The 20926-nt window shown below is 37.8% G+C and overlaps 1 protein-coding gene across 1 annotated transcript; it reads right to left on the bottom strand.

The window, feature by feature from the left end:
* Positions 1–512: 512 nt before the first annotated feature.
* On the bottom strand, positions 513–9336 carry LOC114669613 (extracellular calcium-sensing receptor-like). The gene is made up of 6 exons (XM_028825794.2): positions 9131–9336; positions 8587–8878; positions 6816–7631; positions 5643–5870; positions 3973–4096; positions 513–1500 (listed from the first exon to the last, which is right to left on the bottom strand). Exons 1-6 carry the CDS (start codon positions 9334–9336, stop codon positions 590–592), a joined length of 2577 nt encoding a protein of 858 aa, XP_028681627.1. The 3' UTR covers positions 513–589.
* Between the last annotated feature and the right edge of the window lie 11590 nt (positions 9337–20926).

The following is a 20926-nucleotide window of genomic DNA, read 5'->3' as shown; positions in this document are numbered from 1 at the left end:
CTTACTCAGCTTCAAACTGCTGCAATTTTTTGCTTTATCGATATTATACACTTGGTTGTTTTTCAAAGAAATTGCAATGTTTATAGAAAAAAATGCATACACTGTTTTAATTAAACATTTTATTTAATTGTCTTTTTAAGCAAAATATCTCAGCTCATCTTAGAAATCACATATGTTTGTATTTGTACCCTTTAATATATTAGGTGTTTGCTCAGTTGTTGCTTGCAGCACTGACAGGTGATTTTGAGTTATGATAACTTTGAGTCAGTAGGATATATATTTTGTGCTTGTTATTGCACCCAAGAGACAAGAAGACATAGCTTCTCAACTGCTTATTCAGACAGGCAGCATCAGTTTAGCAGTGGGGTTAAGGCAGTCAGTGGCTCAGAAAAGTGTAATGAAAAGACAGAAAAATTGCATTACTTTGACTTGCCATATTCATGGACATGTATAGGTTGCAATAGTAATAAAAAAATAAGTAATTGTTTACAAAATACCACTTGAATGTATTATTACATTACTTCATGCAGTCATTTCAAAGATTTTACTGTATCAGGTTTCCAATATAATTAAGACTGTTTTTTGCCAATTAAAGTGATTTGGAAGGCATTTTACCAATCATATTCCTTTTAGTGTTAGCTTCAGGTTTAAATAATATTACATAGCATTTGGGAGCAAAAATGCAGAAAAGCAAACCAAAACTTGAAGCTAAGATAGCAAATATTTCAACAGCTACAGTGTACTTTCCAGGGGAGCTGATATAAGCAGGGACAAAAGTAATCCAGACAGCACAGAATATTAGCATGCTGAATGTAATGTACTTGGCTTCATTAAAATTGTCTGGCAATTTACGAGCTAGAAAAGCAAGTATGAAACACAAAATGGAAAGTAACCCAAGGTACCCCATTACAGCATAAAAAGCTACTATTGATCCTACATCACATTCCAGAAGGATTTTTTCCTTAAAATATGAAACATTCTTTTTTGGAAATGGTGGTGACAATAATAACCAGAAAATGCATAATATCAGTTGAATGCCAGGGCAAATAAAAACACATAAACGTTGTACAGGACCTGAATATTTCTTTACATTATTACCAGGTATTGTGCTTCTAAATGCCATTAAGACAACAACTGTTTTTCCAAGAAGACAGGAGACACAACAGACAAATGTAATTCCAAATGCTGTGTGCCGTAGCATGCAAGACCAGTTAGATGGTTCACCAGTAAAAGCCAATGAGCAGAGGAAGCAGAACGTCAATGACAAGAGAAGAAGGAAACTTAGTTCTGAATTGTTGGCCTTAACAATTGGGGTATCCTTATGCCAGTAGAAAATCAGCAGTACAATTATGGATGTTATAGCTCCAAATAAGGAAATCACTGTCAACAGGAGGCCCATATTTTCAGTGAATGAGAGAAATTCAACATTTTTTAATAGGCAAGTGTCCCTTTTTTCATTTGGCCAGTATTCAGAATGACACGTGAAACAATCAATGGCATCTGAAAAAACAGTAACAAAATAGTTACTGCATGCTTTCTGCACATCATTGTATTCACACGTAAATATATACTAAAAAGCCTGTTAATGGAATGTCAGAGGAAAACTAGAATACTCAGAGAAAACCCATGAAGACACAAGGAAAAGGTGTCCATTCCACATGGACAGGAACTTGCAAATATATGACGTGGCAATAATACTTTAAATAAGTACAGTTAAACCAGTAATATTTAATACAATGCATGTATCTGTTTAACATCAGGGTGGCACAATTTTGCAGTGGGTAGTGCAGCCACTTCATAACACCAAAGACCTGTGTTCACTGTCTACTGTATGTGGCACTGACATTTTTTCTCCAGTTAAAACAGTGACCATGTACATTTGAGTGTGGTGGTTTGTGTGTATCAATGTGTCTTTCAATGAGCTGACATCCTTTCCAAAAATGGTTACTGCCTAGGGATGATTTACCTGTGAAACCTATATTCTTATTAGTTAGACAGCCCTACACTAACTCCATTTGTTTTAGTTATACTCACACCCAGACAGAACATATAATGCAGAGCTGTTTGAAACTCAGACAGAGAGATCCAGGATGACATCTGACACTTACATGTATGTATTTGCATTTACATTTGGTAGACACCTTTATCCAAATCAACTTTCAACATCTAAGTAATAATTGGTTTACTTTTCTTTCTTACTTTTCCATTTGGAGCACAGACAGGTAAAATGACTTGTTCATGGTTACACAGTGTCAGTAGCAGGATTTCACCCCAGAAGCTGTGCTATGCTAGACCGGTAACATCACTTCAAGAGAGTTCCACTGAAACAACAAACTAATTTAAAGGGCAGGCTTAGTTATGGGATGCACTCTGGACCCCTTGGTTGTAGTAGTGAAGGAGAGAGTGCCATTATGATCAATGCTGCATATCCTGTCTCTGACACAGTAACATTGTCAAGAAACACTTCTGGGGCTCCTTTATATCAACAGCAATATGCCTAAATAATTCCTGGCTGAAACTGCCAAGGCAAACATTTTCTTTCTTTTTGGTCATTCTTGTGTGTGTTCAGACCGTTATCTATCTATCTATCTATCTATCTATCTATCTATCTATCTATCTATCTATCTATCTATCTATCTATCTATCTATCTATCTATCTATCTATCTATCTATCTATCTATCTATCTATCCTCAGGGCTTGAAGTAACAAACCTTAACAGTTATGCCAAACTACCTGCTTCCTGTTTCCCAAAATCTGAGTGGATTGTGAGCTACACATTCTCTATGTCTATATTTTGTTGTAGAAATTTAAAATTCATAAAATCCCGACTAGATTTGGAACTAATCATAGCAGTCCTGTACTCCTGCTAGGGCCCTAAGCATTTCTGGGGCAAAGGTGCACAAAACGTGAAAATTTTATTTTAAAAATACCACTGCTACTACTAATTTTTGCATACACCTCTCACTTAACAGATGCCCAAACAACCTCATTTGAATTCTCTGGTTCTGGAAGAACAATAGCAATGCTTCGAGGCCATCCTGGTTTGTTAAACTCCTCCCCGTTTTTTCATCTAGTATCAAGGCAACAACATTTTAGAGGAGCAGGAGTGTTATCTTTAATGGTAAGTTGTAGGGAGTCTTGTGTTTCTTATAGGATTAATTTTGGTAGATTACTCTATAGGCATAGTTCAAAGATAATTCAAAAAGACTCTAAGAGACCATTACTCAGGACATATTTAATGGGAATGACCCCTAGAGCCTGACTCAGAGAGGTGTGGTACTCCAGAACATGCTTGGCTTTCATGGTACCCATATGTCCCGGGTGGGTACATCAAAAAGAAATGTCACAGTGCAACCACATGGGCTCACTAGTGGAACTGTGAATGGTGACAGTCAAAAGCAATACTGATTAGGCTGTATGCATGTAAAGTGTGGAGGTACCTTATATGTACATCTATCACTTACCTGTCAAAATTATAGTAACAATAGAGACCTGTATATTGACAACATTTTTACAGCAGTATTTTAAAACTGAACTTTAATAAAAGCTGCTTGCCAAAAATACACCTTTTTGTATTGTTAAATTAGAAATTTTAATACACTTTATATCTTTAGTTATAATTTCTTTGTCTGTTATAGAGAAAAAATGCAACTCAACATGCCTGTGATAACTTCTCAATAAATGAACAGAGTACAACAATTTACAAATGCCTTCTATTAAGGCATTAAAAAAAATGCATGGTCCTAAAGAAGTTTAAAGAAATTCTGTAAAATTATTATTTTATATGTAATTACTACAGGATTTTAAGGTAAAAAATAACATGGGAACAACATTGACAGTAAAGAACAAAAGAAAAATGAAAAACTTACAGCATCTTAACATAACTTCTGAAAATGAAACCCTAACAGGATATGAAGAAACACTGAAGGACCACCTAAAGCAGAGGACACATATAATATAAAGAAAACTACCTGTGCTGTTACTGATTTCCCCTTCAGCACATGGTATGCAGTCAAAACAGCAAACAGGTTTTCCTTTCTGCACAGCTTTACGTGTGCCAGGGAGGCAGCTCTCACTGCACACTGACTCAGGCCTCTGCAAATGTTTACCGAAAATATCATTGAAAAATTAATAATAGACATATTTAATTTACTACCGGTAGGTACAACTGTACTTAGGAATCTTACACAACTAACATAAATACATTGAAGCAATAATAATATTACGTTTAAATGAAAAACTGATTTATAAAGAATGAAGTGGAATAGAAGTTTACATTTTATAATTTCTTTCATCTGCTTAATCTAATTTATATTCATGATTGCCAGAACCTGTTCCAATAAAATCATTCTCAGAATAGGAACCCAGCTCAGAAGGGGTGCCGGTCTATAACAGGGCACAATCACAGACTCATAAACACATGCTAATTGTTAATATAATGTTACCTAACTTTATCCTATGTGGAAATCTTGCCTCAAATAAAGTGCAAAAAAAACCAAAAAGTAAAACTTAAATTTGGAGTCATCTTAAATACATTTGGGTTATCTGGTGGTAAAAAGTGTGGCTACTTTTTGGAAAGCAATGTACAGTGTACTGTATATATATATATATATATATATATATATATATATATATATATATATATATATATATATATATATATATATATATATATATATATATATATATATATATATAGTATAGCGAGAGAGATTATACAATATCTAGATATATTATAAGGCATAGTGTGCCGTATATACAAAGTAATTTGTATAAACCCAAAATCTGCTAAAAATATACAGAGTATTTTCTCTAAAGTATTTATTATGTTTCATTTTTAGATTTAAAATTAGAGTAAAACAATATTAATTGAGCACCAATAAACACACTGAATGTGCATGTCTTCAGCATTTGGCTTTAGCATATTCACACCATGTTCTTTTCAACCAATGAAAGAGATGGATGACTAGTTGATTAAATGTTTTTCAGCTAGTGTAGGAAGAAATATTATGCAAGAGTAATTACAATTATGTACTTAGACATGCAGTTGTACAGATAATTAATGTGTAATAAATAAACTATATTTAGAGACCACTATATAAATTACCTTAGTAAATCTAAAAAAAAAACAAAAAAACTTGTTGAATTATTGCAGCTGTGCAGACAAATTACCAGTGGCAGTGACTGTAAATACTCCTTCATTATTATTTCAATAAATTGCTAATATAGAATGCCAAAGATAATTAATCCAGCCTTCCCTTTATGGAACCTGCTTACTCCAATCCTAGGACTGTGAGGAACTGGGGCATCATTTGTGAAGCTTACATACACACAAAAAGAAAGGTGTGTACACAACTTTCCATGGAAATATCAGGACTTATTAAAGAAAACTCGACAGGCGAACATGTGTGTGTTTACAGTGACCCTGACCCATGCATATGCCATATTTCAGAGAAACTGGGAAAGAAAAAAGGGGAAAAAGAAAATGAAGCAAGCTCCACATAGACAGTGCTCAGGCTCACATTCAAATTCAATCTCATGAAGCTGTGAGATTGCAGAAGACACTCACTGCACCACCATGCCATAAGAAGATGATAATAATCAATGCAAAAATGTATTTACTGTATATTTTAAGTCTTACCTTATCCTTACGAGTAGCCCAAATAATACTAACATTATTCATTACAAACTGCTCTTCCACAGGCAAAGATGCATCATAGAAACCAACTGTGACAAACTTTGTGAGGCCGTCTTGGTCATTTTGCCAGTTCACTAACTCATATTTTGCTGTAGGATCTCCATTTTCATCAAAATTAACTTTCTCCCCACTTTTGGTAGTGAAATTCACAGTCTTTAAAAAATGTGTTACCTGTTTGACAAAATTAACTTCTTTTAATTAGTTTAATAAATTTTTCAAGTCAGAAATCTGCAGTGTATTTTAATATATTGTGTGATATTACACATCATATTATCAAATATCTCATTAACATATGTGATATTTTCCTATGCCAGTCTGGTTACATCTGTGCATTACCCTTATTTCTTACCTGAAAATGGAAGGTGTGGGTGAAAATGAAAGGATGCTCATTAAGGCAGCTAAGATAATCAAAATGAAACAAGCTAAAGGAAAACCCTACTCTACAATCAAATTAATGAAAGCAGAAAATTAAAGATGTTATTACTTTATTTCTTTTCCTAGAAACAATTTTGTAAACCTGACTTTATTGACAACTAAAGGTTACATATTATTTGGGAGAGTTTGACATGCTTACCATTAATGGAGCTGACAAAGTCAGACACCTGAAGATTCATTTTTACCTGCCTTGATAGATTATGGGTTTTGGCAACCAGGTACTCAATAAAACAAACTGGATTTTACAAACCTTAGTCAGTTGCAGACGGCTCCTGTTTGTTTTTGTTCATTATGCCTTTTATATAATATTTAGATTCTGTGACATATAATATTTATCGGCTAACTGAACAGATTACAATATGCAAGCTTTCAAGGAAGCTTAGGCACCTTCTTCAGGCAATTTGTAATCATTTAGGAAAGAGTAATGGAGTTTATGAGTAAAATTAATTTATATTCTGTATATATTTACAACCAATGATTAAGGAAAAAACTAAAGGGCCTGAGTCAAGTTAATTAAAAAGTAATTAGCAGCAAAAGTTGGTCACCAATTAAGAAGATGGTTAGAATGAAAACCTGCAGCCACTGCGGCCCTCCAGGACTGGAGTTCGACACCCCTGTCCTAGTTTAAGAAAAACAAAAGTATTCAAAACAATTAACTAATCACAAAAAGAGTCATCTTACTTGCCATGGTTCAAATGTTGTCTTATTTGAACATTTCTTGTCAGTAAAGGAATCTTGGCTTTTTGAGCATGAAAACAGATTATGAAGAGAGTGGGCAACAGCATAGACTGCCTTATACACATTATTAGAAATTCTTAGTTCAGACGTGTCAGTATAAGTGTTGTTTAAATTTATTAAGCTTTCAGATCCTGAACATGCCTTTGAATAGGTCTTTGTATCCTGGGCTGATAAAGTACAGCTGAAAGCTGCCTCCCAAAATTCTTTCAGAAGTGCATTTCCAATAACTTCAGACATTTGCAGGTTTATCAAAAACTCTTTCAGCCCTGTAATTACTGATTTCCTAATTGTAAAACCAATGACCCCACCCAGGACCTGGAAGCTCTCTTCTGTTGCCAGTTGCCTGGAAGTTACCCAAGATTCACTGCCTATCCACTGTAAACCAGTGACATTCTGCAAGGCTATTTCTTGGATCAGCACTTCCATCTCTCCTTGAGCCAAGAAAGCAATTATAACTTTGGAAGTAGACTTTCTGATAATATTCACTGTTTTAGCAATTTTTTCTTTACTATCACTTCTGTGTATGGCTTCTGAATATTCGATACAGACGCCTTCCTTTTGAGCTGCATTCATAAAGGTTGCCATTCCAAAGTTTCCATAATCATTGTCACTTCTTATTGCTCCAACCCAGATCCATCCAAAATGCTTCACAAGCTGTACAAGGGCTCGGCTTTGATAGTAATCACTTGGTATGGTTCTAAAAAATGCAGGAAATTCATTTTTGTTGCTCAAGCAGGCACAAGTAGCAAAGTGACTAATCTGCAATGATGGCGGATGGTTAAATATGACAGTAAAGAATGACTAATCAAAATTAATATTTTTAAAGCATGTTAAACAACAAACAGCATGGTATACGGGTTACATGCAAGAATTTTAAGCATGTTATATATAAATATTTCAGTTTTTGGCAGTCAGAATGGTGTAGTGGGTAGAACAATTGACTCTAAACCAGATTGTTTGTTCAATACCTCCTAACTTCTTAAGAGATCTGCCTGTGCTTCAAATGTAAAATCATCTTGTGCACAGAGTTGCACAAGGGAAATGCAATAAAAGTAAACATTTTTACATAGTGTTAGAGCAAAATATATATTACAACACTCTTAATAAAATGTTCCTAATACTCCAGCAATATATAAGTGTAAGAAATTAATTTAACAAACACATTTTTAGAGCACACTTCACACCTAGTCAGTGATCAGATTTATGCTAAAAATCCTTTGTTAAACAATACCTTTATTGTGTATGAATGAATATACAATAGTTTTGTTAGCCTATACATGTTAATCTATTATAACTAAGTCCATTTATGGAATATTAGATCATACTGTATTAAATTACATAAAGAGATACCTGATACTTCATCTGAAGATCACGGGTTAGCTAAGGGTTTGCATACATTTACATTTCTGTAGTTTACATGCATAATTCCACAAAATAGATCAATGTTACAATATTTTATCGGATGTCATAAATGTAATAATCTTTGCTACATATACAGACACTAGCTTTTTCATTGCAAGCACTATACCTCTTTACAAAAGTATTGGCAGTAGTTTTACAGGCAAAAGTAATTATTACAGGTCAAAATACTGCATGTCTGTATAACACATGTCTGTATAATATAATGATCCCATAAACCTATAAAATATTGTGCTACATTACTGTATTGTTAGGTTAACTAAATCACATTGCAAGGAATGATCAGTTGTCTCACCACAGGGATACGAAATGGTCCAATTGTGGCAGTCATTGCAATGGTTGAGGAAGATTCAGATTCTCCTATAATAGCATGGATGGTTGATGTTTGTGTACAGGATGAATTACTAAATGATTCGTCTTGCCCATTTACTAAGCCCATTGTTGCTCTCAAAGATAAAGGTATGAAACCACAAGTATCATAAATCTTATAGCCGAGTGAGATCCCTGGAAGCAGTTGCGTGTTGTTGTTTATTTCTTCAATGGCAAAAATCATAGTTTGGGCAAACCGAAGTTCTCTGAAATTTAGACTATGAATAATTTAAAAAAATAAAGGTTAAAAAAGCTCAACAATAAGTAGAACATGCTTAAATTAAACAATTTGTTATTCAGAAGATATTAACAGAGAACAAAACGTAAAAATCAATACATGTTTATTAAGCCACATTCATTTCTTTCATTTACATCGGTATGATATAAGAGCATTTTTTATTAGTAATATTTTTCTCCATATTTCAGACTATTCTGGCAAATATTGAAACATGTTCAGTGATTTAACCAACCTGTTGCACTTGGGAGAATCTGGATAAGTGTCAAAGGAAAACTGTGTACTGGAAGCTTTGCTGTGTATTGAAAAGGCTCCTCCAATTATTATGTGTCCATCCTTTGATAATTGTGGAAATTCGGCTTTTCCCTGCAGAGTGCAGAAGAGTTTTTCTGTAGATGCTTTCATGAGGGAAAACAGCAACACAATAGGCCAGTGGTACATCTCAGCACTTTGCCTCAGTATAGCTTACAACACAACAGTTTTATAGAATACCAGATCCCTGGAGTACCTGGATTATGTAAATTAATTTTCTACATTCAAATCTCACTGGATTGCTGTTTTTTATTCTTAGCAAAGAATCAGATGTTATTGTAAATCCATCACTTTATAATACACAGTGGCACTTACAGACTTTACTAAAGGCAGAGACTAACACAAAAAATTGCATCTCTAAAAAAATCAGTATATTCAAAACATTGTAACTTTGAAGTTATCATTTTATAATTCTAGACTATCAATTACAACAGTTTCATAGAGACAAAACTATCCTGGAGAAAAAAAATCTAACATCAGAGTAAGGGTGCAATTATTCTATTACTGGTAATATTGTGATTAAAAAGCAGTTACACATTCAACACTGACAAAATATGCAGATACATTTAGTAAGATTAGAAAAGCACTAAGATCAAAAGCAATTTAAATGTTTTTAAACATTTGCAAGTTATTAAAACATTTTTAGAATATCTTACTTAAGCAGTGGTCACTGTCTGACCATAGACTTGCTAACATTCACATTTCATACTTGTGCAATGTAGTTAGAAAGAAACAATATCTTCTTGGGCAGTAAAAGTGAAATTTATAAAGTGCTTAACAGTATTTATAGTATTTAAATTCCTAGAATTTTTGTCTTGTGACATTAAGATTTCATTAGTGAAACATTAGGACTGACACTAAAGTATGTGTTCAAATATACCGTTACTTTCTTGTATTTTAGTAGATGGTACAACTCGATACATACCAATTCTGGCTGTGCCATAATCTAATAAAAAGGGATTGCTTGTCTGTGCTTGTTGATGACTCAGGCGCCACCGAGAGTGGCAGCTTTTTCAGCAGCTCCGTGTACGACTTTATTTTTCTACTTATTTATTTTTCTACATTTATTCTTCTCTTTTTTATTGATCACTCCTATCACTTTATTTTATGAGTATTCGTTCCCTGGACACACTTACTTTTACAACGTGGGCATGGATTTTTACACGCCAAGACTCGTCTATTCAAGAACTCAACTTAGGGCGCTGAGAACAAATGCCAGTGCCGGAGTGGTACCCTATTTACTCGACGAGTTAAGAAGGCAGTATCGTGGCAGCAGAGCTGCCACTAAGCAAAAAATGAAGCGGCTTGCAAGAAAGTGGCGTTTTAAGCCCTCGATGCCTTCTGTGATTCTGGGAAATGTGAACTCAATCTCAAATAAGATCGACGAACTGGCTGCGCTGGTGAAAAATGTCAGAACCTACAGAGAATGCAGATTGTTGTGCTTTTGCAAAACGTGGCTAACTACCAACATCCCAGATGCTAACGTGGAGCTACCCAGGTTTAGCACAATTAGCACAAAGGAGAGTGGGTTAAGGTGGTCAAACCTGTTAAAAAAGTTGTTCATCTGGTTTGCTCTCTCCACATCTCTCTCGATGGTGGCACCCCGCTTTGAGCTGCAGCCAGTGATGATCTTCATCCCATCCCACACTTCCTTCATGCTGTTATTCTGCAACTTCTGCTCCAGCTTTCTCCTGTACGGCTCCTTCGCCGCCCTGAGCTGGACTCGGAGTTCCTTCTGCACATACTTGAGCTCATGCTGATCACCGCCTTTAAAAGCCCTTTTCTTCTGGTTCAAAAGGCCCTTGATGTCACTTGTAATCCATGGCTTGTTGTTAGCATAGCAGCGTACAGTTCTTACTGGGACTACAATGTCCATACAGAAGTTGATGTAGTCAGTAGTGCAGTCAACAACCTCCTCAATGTTCTCCAGTGGCGGTTTGTAGCTAAAATTAGTGGGGGTGCTGCTCCAGAAAATTTTTAGCCTTTGTTTTAAAATTGTTTAAAAGGAAACAAACATGTATAAAAAGAAAATTTATTCAGAAACCGAAAAAAAATGAATTAAATAGAATAGCTGGAAGCAGGATAATAATCTAATTTTACACTTTATCACATTCAAGAATATGGTACACGGTTTTTAAGCACAACACACGCGGACTAAAAAAAAAACACTATCTTCCACCAACACGCCAGGGTCGGCACTACGGGAGCGACAGTGCTCTCTCTCCCTCGTAGCCTCGCGTGCAGTTTCCTATGTGCTCATGCGCACAACAGCCAAACACCACACCGCTGGAGCTGTGAAAAGCACAGTTCCATACAAAGATTTTTGTATCTTTTTCATAAACTGGGGGATGGCTACTGACATTAAGCTTAAGGATTTCATACTGTACAAGTATAAAGAAAGAATTAAAGAAAAAAGGACTCATTATATTAAATGTTATCGATAATATCAAGTGGAAATAGGGGGTGCTGCAGTTCCACAGTGCCTATACGCGAGCCGCCACTGATGTTCTCACTCTGTGACCCCTGCAGGATATCCCAGCCCGTAGTTCCAAAGCAGTCTCTCAGAGCCTGCTCTGCCTCAGGGGACCACTTCCTGAATGAGCGTGTGGTTGTAGGTAGCTCTCTCACTCTTGGTTTGTAGTGAGGCTGAAGCAGAACCAAGTTATGATCTGCTTTCCCAAGCGCAGGCAGCGGGGTGGCGCTGTATGCGTCTTTAAAGTTTGCATAAAGTAGGTCAATAGTCCTATTTCTCCAGGTGTTACAATCCACATACTGGGAGAAGGCAGGTAATGTTTTGTCCAGTGTTACATGGTTGAAGTCTCCAGCGATTAGCACAAGTGCCTCGGGGTGTTGTGTTTGTAATTTAGCCACATCGGAATGGATGATGTCACCCGCTATCTCCACATCCGCCCAAGGAGGGATGTATACAATAACAACAATGATGTGTTGTTTTTTTGCATCACCAACCTTGAAGTTATGATATTTTGCTCGATGTGTCTTATCCACATATAATTTAATTTTGTGTGTATACAGTATACTCATTATGTCTATGTATGTCTTTTGTTTTCTGGATGTCCACTGTCTCTTGTATTTTCTTTTCCATGTTAAATAGCTTAGTCATCCAGAGATAAGATTAGCTGGGGTTTCACCCAGCTAATAAGATTAGCCGGGGTTTTCACCCATATTGATCGATATGCTAGAAAAATCTCTCCATTTTTTTCCTTTTGTTGCCAATGATCATAATTCCCTCTTTAAGTATCTGTTAAATCTTTCAATTTTGTCATTACTTCTTGAATAGTAGGGCAATGCACAGATGTGCTTATGTCCCCAGTTAGTCAGAAATCACTCAAACAATTATCTTATGAATTTCCTACCATTATCTGATACTACTTTTACTGGATTCCCAAACTGTGCAAAAAAGAACTATGGCTGATGATATGTGTAATACAATAATAGTCTCAGGGTATGAAGTGTAATAATCTATGACTGTCAATATGTAGTCATTCTGAATAGGACCTATCAGGTCAGTGTCCAATATTGTCCCAGGCCTTGGAGGCAATTCAAGAGGATAGAAAGGTTGATCCTTATGCAGTGACTGATTTAACACACAAGTGGGTCAATTCCTGATTAGCCTTCCAACATTACCGTCAATACTGAGCTAATAAAATTTACTTCTCAAGTACTGTTTTGTATATACAACTGCTTGGTGTGTCTCGAGCTATTTGCAGTGTTTGTCTGATTTTTGTTTTAAGTAACACAATCATCTGTCCTCTTTACAACAGTCCATCATAAACAGATAACTCTATACCTGCAGTACACATGTAATATGCCAACAGTTCTTCTAGAGCAGGATTAAGTCATTGTCCTATTTTTACTATGGATATCAAGGTTCCTCAAAGGTCAGTGTGTGCATCTCATTGGTGGCAATTGAAATCACTCTTTGACAATACGTTTCTAAATAACCATTGTCTACTGTGTCTTTTAAAAGAAGACTTAACAGTGAATTTGCATGACTGTTCTTCCCTACTGTATGTTCAATTTTATAATCATTTGGCTGTAATCTCAAAGCCTTACTATCCAAGGTGGTAACTGTGTGGACTTTTTGGGACTTTACAGGCAAAAGAAGAGTATCACAAACTCGACACAGAGTCATAGACAGGTTTGGGGCAGCCACCCGTGTAATTGATTTCCTGGTTGCAATAGTTGTTTAAACTTAATACTGCACTGATGTGCACATAACTGAGTCCAAGACAGAACTGAGGGAATAGGGAAAAAGTGCAGGCTTTTAAAGGGGAAGACAGGAAGTGAGATCATAGGGATCGGGCTCATGGTCTTCAGCCATTGGTTCGAGCCCGGACGTGACATCACAGGGGCCGGAGGTCAAGGTCTCCTTCCATAGGCTCAGTCCCGGAAGTGACGTCAAGAGAGCCAGGTGGAATCTCCCATTAATGGTCTACAGGAAAGGGAGAAAAAGAGTCAGTGCACTCTGCCACATCCCGGCATGCCTCGGAACTGCCCTTACTCAAGCCCTTTAGCTGCCTCCCATGCGCACGTGTGTGACAAGAGTTTTAAGATATATCTGAATAATGCGCTTACTCCCCATAAATATGTCTTAAAACGGTCCACAGCCCAGACACAATCCTCATGCTTCATTTGGGAATAACTCCTCTGTGTTGATGTCAGTAAGCAATTAGCATAAGTCACTGGCTTGTTCTGCCCATTGTATTTTCTTTGAAGAAATACTGGTCCCAGCAGAAATAAAGATGCTAGAGTGGCAATCACAGTCTTCTGACCTCAGTTTCATTGAGCCACTTTGGGGAGATCTCAGACATGCTGTTCATGCAAGGCAGCCCAAGAATTTATGAGACCTGGAGACTTTTTGCCAAGAACCATGGGCAACTCTACCACCTTAGAAAGTCGAGGGTCTCATCCACAACTATTGCAATAAAACAGTAATAAGAACTAAGGGTATGCAAACTTTTAAGCAGGGACCATCTCATTATTTTCCTTATTACTATTTTTTGTTTAATGGTTGTGCTGTTCTGTGATGCATTAAGTTTAACTTGGATTCCATTAAAAGTGAATGAAATGTATTTTGCCTGATCAGTCATCTTTTCTTTAAAGTATGGTACACATCTTACAAATTCTAATAGGGTATGTAAATTTATGAGCACAACTGTACATATGGTTGGTGTATATATATATATATATATATATATATATATATATATATATATATATATATATATATATATAAAATGTTGGTACATAAAATATAAATTCTCTCAAGACGTCCTGTAATATCTGGCACCAAGAATTCAGTGACAGACTATTTAAGTATTGTTAGTTGTATGGTGGGGACTACATACAGTAGATCATGTTTTTGTTTTTCTAGCATATCCAACAGATGCTCAATTGGATTGAGATCTGAGGAATTTGTAGGCCAAGTCAGCACCTTGCACTGTTGGTCATGTTCCTCGCACTATTTCTGAACAATTTCTGTATTGTGGAAGGGCATAGTATCCTGCTGAAAGAAGCCATTTCCATTGGGGAATACCGTTGCCATGAAGGGGTGTATGTGGTCTGCAACAACCTTTAGGTAGATGGTAAGTAAACGTTAACATTATACAATGTTATTGACTGTTATACCTAATAATAATATAATAATAATAATAATAGTGTTATTGACTGTTATATCTAATAATAATATAATAAAATAATATAATATAATAATAATAACAATAATAATAATAATAATATAATATAATATAATGTTATTCTGTTATACCTGCCTCGCACTCTCCACCTTGCATTTTTTTAACTTGCACTGCATTTTTATCACTCTTTAATTAGTATTGTTTTTATCAGTATGCTGCTGCTGGAGTATGTGAATTTCCCCCTCGGGATTAATAAAGTATCTATCTATCTATCTATCTATCTATCTATCTATCTATCTATCTATCTATCTATCTATCTATCTATCTATCTATCTATCTATCTATCTATCTATCTAGTGTTGCATAACAATAAAATGTGAAAAACTCCAAGAAGGTGAATACTTTTTATAAGCACTCTACCGTATAGCAAACCTAAACACTGATATTCTTATTCTTTTTTCTCAAAGTAACATCCACATGAGGGACTTCACGTTTTCCAGCAGAACATTGCCAAGAGTAGCACACTGCCTCTGTTGGCTTTTCTTATTCTCATACTGTATCCTTAGTTACACAATCAACACAGACCCAGCCATCCACATTATCTAAAAGAAAACGTGATTCATTAGACCAGGACACCTTCTTCTGTTGCTCCATGGTTCAGTTCTGACACTCATGTGGCTATTGAGAGCACTTTTGGCACTGGACTGTGGTCAGCATTGACACTCTGACTGGTCTGCAGCTATGCAACCCCATACACAGCAAGCTGTGATGCCTTTTGTGCTCTGACACTTTTATCTGATGGCCAGCATTAAGTCTTTCAGCAGTTTGTGCTACAGTAGCTCTTCTGTAGGATCAGACAAGATGGGCTAGCCTTCACACACATCAGTCAGCTTTGGGCACCCATAATTGTGTTGCTGGCTCACCGGTTGTCCTTTCTGTCCTTCTTAATAACCAGTGCATACCATAAACACTACTCAAGACCTGCCATTTTGGACATACTGTGGCCCAGTCATCTAGCCATCACAATTTGGCCCATATCAGAGTCACTGATTGTTTTGCTTGCCCATTTTTCTAATATATCCCACTCCTTGATGGTTGCCATTGTAATGAAATAATCAATGTTATTCTCTTCACCTGTCACTGGTTTTAATGGCATATAAATGTGGAGTATATGTATATATATATATATATATATATACAGTAACCCCTCCTCCATTGCGGGGGTTGCGTTCCAGAGCCACCCGCGAAATAAGAAAATCCGCGAAGTAGAAACCATATGTTTATATGGTTATTTTTATATTGTGATGCTTGGGTCACAGATTTGCGCAGAAACACAGGAGGTTGTAGAGAGACAGGAATGTTATTCAAACACTGCAAACAAACATTTGTCTCTTTTTCAAAAGTTTAAACTGTGCTCCATGACAAGACAGAGATGACAGTTCCGTCTCACAATTAAAAGAATGCAAACATATCTTCCTCTTCAAAGGAGTGTGTGTCAGGAGCAGTGACTGTCACAGAGATAGAGAAAAGCAAACAAATCAATAGGGCTGTTTGGCTTTTAAGTATGCGAAGCACCGCGGCACAAAGCTGTTGAAGGCGGCAGCTCACACCCCCTCCGTCAGGAGCAGACAGAGAGAGAGAGAGAGTTTGTTTTTCAATCAAAAATCAATACGTGCCCTTCGAGCTTTTAAGTATGTGAAGCACCGTACAGCATGTCGTCTCAGGAAGCAGCTGCACAAAAGATAGCAATGTGAAGATAATCTTTCAGCATTTTTAGACGAGGAGGCAGGAGAGAATGCAGAAGGCAGTAGTGCACTCACATCAGTGGAGCAGTCGAGCGAGAAAGACTTCCGCATGTCGGGTGCTGGCGACGGACACGTGACCCACCCCGAAGGAGAAGGTCAGTGTCCAGCTGTTTACGTCTTCAACCCGGAAGAGACGGACTTGGACTTCCAGAAGGGAATGGGGGAGGCGATCGAAGCACTGCTCACCCCGCAAGAAGGTAAGGAGGACCGAGTAATGGCTGGCTGGTCTGCCGACAAATTAAAAAAGACAGACCGCAGTCCGCCGAAGAAGGCAACCCGGTCCTTAAACATTAAGAACTCTAATTCCCAGAAGCCTGTGCGCAACCCAATCGAGCACGTGCCAAGAGAGGGCGTGCTCATTGGCTCCCAGCCGGGAGGTTTGGCTAGTGATGGCTTATGCCCTCCTCCGACTGAATTAAATAACTTTTTTGATGTGCGCGAGCTGGAAAAGTTGCTTCAGCACGTGCACAGTTTCTTACAGATTGTGGCAACAATAAAGAAGATCGTTGGAGAGCTGGGAGCTGCGGCTGAAGCGCTGTTAAGAAAGGTAGACGAGTACCTGCGGCGGTTTGGTCAAGAGCGTCCCGTGTTATATGATTTGGCGGTACAAGTAGGAAATACCGGTACCGTATATAATGAAATAGGGACGCAGTATGAAATGGGCCCGCGTTTGATAAGTAGCGGGTGCCAAACCACTGCGAGCTCTACACGAGAATGTGGGATACGGACAGAAGGGGCGGAGGAAGCACCAATCAAACCGGAGCAGTTGGAAGGTACTGTCTCTCGGGGCGATAAGGTGCTGAAGATGCCGCCTAGGATTAATGTAAAGTCAAAGGACGTTCAGACAGTAAAAGGACTCTTTTCTGTTAATAAAGAGATCCAAACTGCGGACAAGCCCCAGATTAAAAAGGAGATCCTAAAAGAGAAACGGGAGTCTCCTGATAAAGTGATGAGGGAGTTGTCATTAGTTATTGGAGGGGCGGAGGAAGTGCCAATCAAACCAGGGCAGCTGGAAAGTGCTGTTACCCGGAACGATGTGGTGCTAATGACGCCGCCTCCTATAATACATAGGATAACGGGCGTGCAAACAGCAAAGAGGCTCTCTCTTCTCCATAGAGAGCCTCACGCTGTGCACAAGCCCCAGAGTAAGCAGGAGATCCCCGAAATAAAAAGCGGGTCTCCTGACAAAGTAAAGAAACGGGCAGAGAGCAGCAAAGCGGCCGAAAAACCCTCCTTAGCGGAGTAGAGGGTGGAACTGACAGAATTCCCGAGATGTTTCAGGTCTCGGGAAGAGAGACAACCAGGAGGACGACGGCGGTGCTACAACTGTCAGCAACCGGGCCACGTTTGGCAAAGTTGTCCCCAGAGGACAGGGGAATGGAGGAATAACCGCTACACCGTTCCCCCAAGATTCTCTGGGGGACCTAGACAACATAGCCGAGGCCCGGCTGACGCGCTCTCCTGGAGGAGGACGTCCCTCGCGGGGCTGGTCGCTTCGCCCCAGTTGGCTTCGCTAAGGGGGGGGGGGGTATTGTGGTGGATTGCCGGCTTTCTACTCCGGCCCTCACCCCCAGGCCGCCAGGAGGAGCTCTCCCGACAACATGAATGTGCCCCGAATTCCAGCAGGGCATCATGGACTCTGTAGTTTATATGCACAGCCCTGCTGGATACCATGGGGGCCTCCAGGAGTCGCTGTAGGGAGGTTGTCAGACTCTTATGTGCCCTATAACCCGGAGGTGCGTCATGATCACATGACAGGAAGAAACGACGTGCCTCCGGGGTAAAGAAGAGTTTTTATATGACCCGGAAGTGTCAGTCATGTGGACAGAGAGGGCGAAACACTTCCGGATCAGGACTATAAAAGGACTATGGGAAATCCCAGATGACGAGCTGAGCTGGGTGGAAGGAGGGCAACGCGTCTGGGAGTGGAGGATTGTGTATTATTATTGTTATTGTTATTATTACTGAGTATTGTGGAGAGGAGGGTGCTTTGTGCACAATTATTATTATTATTTCTAATAATAAACCATTATTGGACTTTTACCTGGTGTCTGACGTGTAGTCTGAGGGTTCAAGGGGTCACGGGAGACGTCTAATCTATCACAATATATATATATATATATATATATATATATATATATATATATATATATATATATATATATATATATATATACATATATACATACATACAGGTAATCATCAACCATTCAACTTATGACCACTGCTGTGTCTCACAGGCAAATAACAGTTTTCGTTACACTAGCTCCATATGCCGTGACTCATTTATCTTGATCTCAGTTTATTACCTGCAGCAGTTTCGACTATGTTCCATTACATTTGTTTTACAATTATAGGAATTAAGGCAATTGATCTCAACACAAAAAGAAGGTTATCAAGCAGTATGCAGGAGGAAAGTGTGAGTGAGATCACATGTGACTTTAAGTTATCCTATTTTAACCGGTGTTCACCACACGTGCTATACTACTGCATCTGGTTAAACTTCTCATCTTCTACATTGTGACTCACGATGTGCTGCTTTCTACAAAATGCCACAAAGGGGTAACACAACTACACTGAACTTCTTTGTCTGTTAATGTTTTTACTAACAGGCTGAAGTGTTAAAACTGAAAACAAATGAGTGCTCAAACTCTGCCAGTACAATTCCTCCTCTCACAGTTAACACAGTTCAACACTCATGCGGGCAACAATAATAACAAAATAAAATATTAAAATAAAATAATTTACACAAAAAAAAGACAGAAAATCTACACAATTTGCTAAGAATGATGAGAAAAAAAGGATATACTGTAAAACAAGCTATATTAGTTAAGGGACTTACTATACATTACTATACATATGGTCAGGTTTGAGTACATATAACAGTGTATCGTATATCCAGATCTACTTACGACCAGTTCATCAGAAGCGAACATAGGCGTAAGTCGACGGCATCCTATAGATAGATAGATAGATAGATAGATAGATAGATAGATAGATAGATAGATAGATAGATAGATAGATAGATAGATAGATAGATAGATAGATAGATAGATAGATAGATAGATAGAGCCTGTGTTTGTGTATGTGTGCTTATGCAAAACATATACCATATGATTCTGCAAGTATTATATGTACACTGTTTGGTATATGATGGTATTTTGACAATGGTCTTGCTCCATTTGCCTGAAGGAAGGAGTGAGAAAATTGACTCTGCAAGATGACTGAGGTCTATTCTGTTCACTTTTTTAAGGCGAGTTTTGTATATTTTCTAAACAGAAGGCAGCTGTCTTCTCCACTCTTGGAAGTGCCTTATATTTATGAACTGAGCAGGTGCCAATTTTAGGAGGTGATGTAGCCAACGACAAAGGACTTCAGTGAATACCTGCAGATGTTTATAAGAATAAATGGGGTAGTGTGAGCTTTCCTCTGACATATAAGGAGATAGAGGCTCTGGTGAGCCTTTTTGAAAATAAGAGCCCAGTTTAACTTTATGGTGATGTCATAGCAAATTTAATAATGGGGCTAGAGTTATGTCTGGCCACACAGGCACAGGTGAGCAAGGAGTACAGAATGGGGCAGCAACAACAGTAGCCTGGAGTGCCTCTGTTGAGGATCAATGTGGAGGATGTGGAGGATACTGCCATTGTTGGCATGCTGTGGTCTGTTGGTTAGAGGGTGACACTAAGTCATAAATTGTGAATTTTTAGTAGTGAGCTATGATGGCACTGTACAACAATGTTAAATCCTGAGTTGTAATCTATAAACAAAAATCTGGAATAACAGTTTTTAATATCCAGATAAGCCAGGATGATATGAAGTGTAAGGCATATGGCATCATTTGTGGACCGGTTGTGATGAATTGCAAACTGAAGATAATTAGGACTATAATATCTGGAACATTGTGTTTAATGTGTCCCACCTCTTGTCTCTCAAAGCACTCATGCCAACTGGTGTTATTACCAGCAGTCTGTTTTTATTCAGACAGGGATAATTGTCCTCCTGAAGCACAGAGAGCCAACAGATTGTGTGAGTGAAATTTTAAAAATGTTACTAAAGACATCAGCTAATTGGTTGCTACAGATTCCATTTGGACCAGCAGCCTTGTGAACAATAACTTGTTTAAAAGTTCTCCTACTTTCATGAACAGAAAAAGAGAAGGATGAGTCACCAGGGAGTTTCTGGTTTTTCAAAGGTATGGAAGGCTTTTCTGGTCAAGGTTTTCTTCTTTCAAACACAATTTTAGCCTCACCCAAG

Source organism: Erpetoichthys calabaricus, chromosome 2, assembly GCF_900747795.2.
Source record: "Erpetoichthys calabaricus chromosome 2, fErpCal1.3, whole genome shotgun sequence".
NCBI classification, from domain to species: Eukaryota; Metazoa; Chordata; class Cladistia; order Polypteriformes; family Polypteridae; genus Erpetoichthys; species Erpetoichthys calabaricus.
Note: the sequence above shows the minus strand (reverse complement) of the source record. Positions and strands in the feature narration are given on the sequence as shown.

Coding starts and splice junctions, on each gene's coding strand:
- LOC114669613 (XM_028825794.2), bottom strand. CDS start 9,336: ATGTACCACTGGCCTATTGTGTTGCTGTTTTCCCTCATGAAAGCATCT. Junction 5,871..6,815: donor CAACATTTGAACCATGGCAA/GTAAGATGACTC, acceptor TTTGTCAAACAG/GTAACACATTTTTTAAAGAC. Junction 4,097..5,642: donor GGGCTACTCGTAAGGATAAG/GTAAGACTTAAA, acceptor AAACATTTGCAG/AGGCCTGAGTCAGTGTGCAG.